The sequence below is a fragment of the Meleagris gallopavo genome, chromosome 30 (genome assembly GCF_000146605.3).
Source record: "Meleagris gallopavo isolate NT-WF06-2002-E0010 breed Aviagen turkey brand Nicholas breeding stock chromosome 30, Turkey_5.1, whole genome shotgun sequence".
NCBI lineage: Eukaryota > Metazoa > Chordata > Aves > Galliformes > Phasianidae > Meleagris > Meleagris gallopavo.
Window position 1 is genome coordinate 3,529,013 of NC_015040.2, and position 5,416 is coordinate 3,534,428.

Sequence of the window (5,416 nt, forward strand, 5' to 3'; positions counted from 1 at the left end):
GCAGGCGGCGGCACCAGCCCGGAACCGGCCGCGGTCGGCGCCGCTCAGCTGGACGGCGCGGAGGATTTCGAGGTTCTGGAGGAGGACGAGGACGACCTGAGCGAGCTGCCACCGCTGGAGGACGTGGGACGGGCACGGGGGCCGCTCCGGGAGGACGCCCAGTCCTCAGAGCGAGGCCCGGGGGAAGCAGCTGAGGACCCCCAGGAGTGGCTCGACGTCTTGGGTGAGAGCAGGGCAGGAGGGTGGCAGGGCGTTCCCAGGATGCTTTGACCACCACAGAGGCTGAGGTTGGGTTGGGAGTGGGGTTCTCCCATTCCCTACTGTGGGCTGACCACTTCCGGCTTCTCTTGGCCCAGGGAGCGGCTTGCTTAAGAAGAAGACACTCGTGCCAGGTCAGGGGGTGGAGAGCCGCCCCCGCAAGGGCCAGGATGTGACTGTCCGTCTGAGGGCCACGCTGGAGGATGGCAGTGTGGTGGAGGAGAACCCCAGCCTCACCTTTACCCTGGGAGACTGCGACGTATTGCAGGTGGGGCTTGGAGGAAGCCGCCCTGATGTGTGCAACTTCACCCTGGGGGGAGACTTAGGGTTGGCAATGTCCTTGTTGGAGTCAGGATTGGCCCCTTTGCTCACCTTCTTCTGCAACGTTGCTCCCTGTAGGCTCTGGACCTCTGCGTACAGCTTATGGAGATGGGAGAAACGGCTTTGATTATGTCAGATGCCAAGTACTGCTACGGTGTACAGGGCAGGTGAGCATGGAGAGTGTGGAATGAAATAGAGTAGGCCTAAACAGGGCTATGACAGCTATCCCCAGTCCCCTCTACTACAGCCTGTGCTCCTGGGGAGCCCCTGTGGCTCTGCTGTCACCTCTGGGATTGGCAGAGTTTGTAGCAGAGCCAGGCCTGAGCATGGCTTTGTGCCACTGCAGGAGCCCTGATATCCCACCCAACGCAGCACTCACACTGGAGGTGGAGCTGCTGGAGGCTCAGGATGCACCAGACCTGGAGCTGCTCAGCGGGAAGGAGAAGATAGGCCTGGCCAACCGCAAGAGGGAACGAGGCAACTTCTACTACCAGCAGGCAGATTATGTTCTGGCCATCAATTCCTACGACATCGCTCTCAAAGTCATCAGCTCCAGCTCAAAAGGTACCTGCTGCTGCTGTGAGTGAGGGCTGCCTGCACTTCCTTCCTGTTGTAACCCACCTCTGGGGTCTTTGCAGTTGATTTCACCCCAGATGAAGAGGCTGAGCTCTTGGACGTGAAGGTGAAATGTCTCAACAATCTGGCAGCCTCTCAGCTTAAACTGGACCATTATGAGGCAGCCCTGAAGTCCTGTAACCTTGTTCTGGAGCACCAGCCGGAGAACATCAAGGCACTTTTCCGAAAGGGCAAGGTGAGGTGCTGCCATCCCTGCCCTGTGGCAGGGCTGGGGAGGGGTGGGGACCACAACACCTCCCTCAACCCCCACCTCATCTTCCAGGTCCTGGCCCAGCAGGGCGAGTACAGAGAGGCCATCCCCATCCTAAAGGCAGCTTTGAAGCTGGAGCCTTCAAACAAGGTAGGCTGGGTGTCCTCAGGGCTCTGTCCTCGTGGCCATGTTCCTACAAACCTCGGTGTCCCCCATAGCTGTCACCAGTCTGCTCTGTGCAGGGCCAGGGCAGCCGTGGGTTGGTGTAGCAAGTGCCAGCACCCAGTGCTGCGATACCTGAACACGGCTGAGCTCGTGGTTCCTTATCTCCATGTTGCGAGACTCTCTTTATGCCCTTTGGCCCTTGTGGTAGCAGGGCTCTCTGCCAGCCCATCTCTGCTTCAGCAGCTCTGCCTGCATGGTCTGCTGGCTTGTGCCGTTGCTGCGAGAAGCGAGGCAGAGCAAGTTCTTGCCATCTCACTCAGCAGCCTGCAGTGTGATTCATTGGGTGGCCCCAGCAAGCCCAGACCTCAGGCCAGCGCCCAGGCCGGAGCAATCTTTGGGTCAGGAATTTCCTGTCGGTTAATGATCAGCTGCAGGACTGAAGCCTCGGGGAAGTCAAAAGCCTCAGCAGTGCCAGGAAATGGCCCCAGCAAAAGCAGGGCTGGGAGCAGCAGGGGAGGTGCTGCCTGCAGTGGGAGCTTTGCTCCTGCATTGGCTCCTCAGTTTTATCCGCCTCTGCGGGCATTTCACCAAAACATCACAGTTCACCTCGTGTTCCCTGGCGCCTGAAGGTCATGGGCAGCATGGGGCCTGCAGGTGCTCAATGGCCTTCGGAGCACCCAGGCACCTTTGCTCTGAGAGCCCTCATGGGGAAGGGCATATGGGATCTCAAAGTAGTGCTTGGGCAGCATGGAAGAGGCAGGGGAGCAGAACTAGGGCTACAGGGATGAGGGATGCTTTCCCTGTTTGTCCTTCGTGTCATTGCTGCTGGCAGGGCTGCAGCTCATCAGCTCACCTGAGTGAAGCTTTTAATTGAAAAGGAGCAAAAATCAAAATGCCCAGCAGTGACGTTACTGGTGAAACCGCAAACAAATTACTGGCCTTTCCAGCTGCTTGCTGGGATTCACAGGGATGTGGCAGTGCTGCTCCAGACAGCAGCGTTAAACACACATTAGTGAGTCACAGCTATGGCTACTGCTGGTGAAAACACTCAAGAAATGCTCAGCTCCATCTGCCCTTGGATGAGGAAACCTGGTTGTCTGGGGCTGCCAGCACCTCCTAGCTGGTGCTGGCTCATGTGCCTTTCTAACCCGTCAGAAATTCACCCTTATGGAGATGCTGTTTGTCCTACACCAAAGCACCAAACCCAGCAAGCTGCTGGGGTGTGTTTGCAGGTGCTTGGCTGCTGGTGCCATGACTTGGCAGTGCCCTGGCTGCTCGCTGTACTGCTGCTTTGGGGCAGCATCCCCAGCAGAGGGCACAGCACGGCTGTGGCACAAGTGTGCTGCTGCCACCACATCCTGCTGTCACTGCAGGCTGGGGACGTCGGCCCTCCACCACGGAGCAGGTCCCATGGTGCAGGATGCAGCAGGATGTCCAGGTTTCCCACAGTCTGGCTTCAGACCATGCTTGGTGTAAGCCTGCTTGCCCAGCCTTTTTCCTGAATGTGGGAAAGCTCTGGCTGGTCTGTCCCTGAGGCAGATTCTGCCTCGATTAAAGGAGAAAATCCTCTCCCGATGCCTGCCATCAGCTTCAGGCTCCTCTCTGCACTGCCAGTAGCTGTTCCTTCATGTCACTTCCATAGGAAACAGGCTGTCAGCAAGGAGAAGCTTTGGTGGACAAAACAGATGGGGCATGCCTAGAGCTCAGAACTGCATTTTTAGGAGGGCTTGGCAGGATCACTCCCGAGGGATGATGAAGGTTCTGAGGACTGGGGGGGCCCCAGTCTGCTGTTATCTGCACTGCGGTCCCTGTCCCCTCCCCTCCACCCAGGGTTTGATAACCACTATGCTGCACTCTGCTTTCCAGACCATCCATGCTGAGCTCTCAAAGCTGGTGAAGAAGCACGCGGACCAGAAGACGGTGGAGACAGAGATGTACAGGAAGATGCTTGGGAATCCCAGAGCCAGCAGTGCCCCGGTGAAGTGCAAAGACAAGCTGACCTGGGTAAGTGCTGGTGCTGGCATACAGAGGGATGGCAGAGTGTCGGGGTCACCCCTGGGGTGGGGACTGCAGGGGGTGCATCCCTTAGGGCCGGTGTGGTGCTGCTCCTGGGCAGGGGGCCGTTGAAGTGAACCAGCCCAGGCTGAGGGCCAGGAAATTGCTGATAGCTGCGGTGCTGCTGCTGCTGCTCTGGCTGGCAATGGCAGCTGGAGGCTCTGGACTTTGCTCCCTGCTGGCCGTGCAGGTGGAAAGCGCTGTCAGCTGGGCAGCACATGCTGTCCCCTCGGACGTGCCGGCCACGCGCCGGGCAGAGCCGACGCAGCACTTGCCTTTTTGGGCTGTGTTATCTCGGATGTGTCGGGAGCCATGCGCTGCCCCACGGCCCTGTGCCAGCAGGCAGGGCTGCACGTCCAGGCTGAGGGACATCCCATCACATTGCTAATTTCTCTCCTCTTCAGTCCATCCCCTGGAAGTGGCTCTTCGGTGCGACAGCCATCGCGCTTGGTGGCGTGGCCCTATCTGTGGTCATCGCTGCAAGGAACTGAGGACGGCAGTGGGGAGCGCGGCGCTGGGATGTGCCTCACTCCTGTCGGGGGCCTCCGTGGGGCTCTGCTCCCCTCCCTGTTCCCTGTGGACTCATAGATGCTCTCCTGGCAGGAGGTACCACGTCCCCCCTACCCTGACCGTCACCCAGCACCCCCAAACCTCGTCCTGCTGGGGACAGAGCCGCAGGCAAAGCAGAGACCCCGCAGCCCTGAATGCATCGGGGGCAGTCTGATCTCCCGCGAGTCTGCACGCAGTGACTGTCCCCAGCAGTGTGACCCAGGGAGGATGCAGCAAGGCCCGGCACTGCTGTGCTCCTGGCCGCAGGGCTGCTGGAGGAAGCTGGCTGGATGTGAGCCCGCTCTAAGGGATGTGGGGTGCCTGGGACACGTGCAATGAGATTCCCCCTGAGCCGAGGGGCTGCCGGGGAGCCCCAGCTCTGCCCTTCCGCCCCCCCCTCAGCATTTCCTCAGAGCGTGCAATGCCCACAGAGAGCCAAAGAACCCCGTGGAGTGAAGGACACGAAGCACCATAGCAGTGTCCAGGCTGATCCTGTAGGTCCGGCCCTGCGGGGTCCCCCTTCTGCCCCGCAGCTCCCCCAGCCGTGGGCCCACAGCCGCCAGCCCCGCTCTCAGCTCTGCTCCCAGGGGCCGTGCACACTGTCCCCCCCCACCCCGAACCGACTGTGAACTCCCCAATAAAGGACAATTCGTGCACGGCTGGGCCTTGTTCTTCCCAGCGTGGGGTGCAGCACTGCAACGGGCTGGGAGCGGCTGCTTGGGGGGCAGTGCGGAATCTGCTTGGATGGGGGGAGTCACGCACGTGGGAATAAAACCAACTCCGGCCCCAAAGGCTGCCCCTGGGGAGCTCCCCCTGCCCTCAGTGGGAGGGAGGCCTGGGTTTATCCAGGCCGTGCCCAGGGGCAGGTGCTCTGCGGGAAGAACGTGCCTGGGCCCCTCGGGGCGTTGTGCCGGAGGAGGAGGGGGGGGTTTCCCCGACCGCCTCCGGGCACCGCCCGCCCGCAGCCCCCGAGTCCCCCTGCGGCGGCCGCCCCAAACCACCCTTCCCGCCATGCTCCGCGGTCGTCGTTTTTGCATATCCCCGCCCCTCCCTCTTATCACCCAATCCGCCGCGGCGTCCCGTGGAGCTCGACCAATGGGAGCGCGCTCTGCCCACCTCCTTCCCCCAGCAACAGGCTCTGCGGATGGGCGGAGCCCGATGAGCTCCGCCTCCGGACGTCTCATGAATAATGCACGAGGGGGGCGTGGCGGCGGCGGAGGCCCCGGCGGCCCAGGCGCGGAG

General features: G+C 61.1%; 2 protein-coding genes across 2 annotated transcripts in view; both read left to right on the forward strand.

The window, feature by feature from the left end:
• Positions 1–3: 3 nt before the first annotated feature.
• FKBP8 (FKBP prolyl isomerase 8) lies at positions 4–4,830 on the forward strand (the record flags this gene model as incomplete). The annotated part of the gene is made up of 8 exons (XM_010725100.1): positions 4–223; positions 357–526; positions 658–746; positions 926–1,143; positions 1,218–1,390; positions 1,478–1,555; positions 3,437–3,574; positions 4,030–4,830. Coding segments are annotated over 8 exons (1,173 nt in total), but the record flags the coding sequence as incomplete, so codon positions are not given.
• A 533-nt stretch (positions 4,831–5,363) lies between these two features.
• ELL (elongation factor for RNA polymerase II) overlaps positions 5,364–5,416 on the forward strand; it is a 30,997-nt gene continuing 30,944 nt past the window's right edge. The window contains exon 1 of the mRNA XM_031557087.1: positions 5,364–5,408. Coding sequence (XP_031412947.1) covers positions 5,364–5,408 — 45 coding nt within the window. The remainder of the gene's footprint in view (positions 5,409–5,416) is intronic.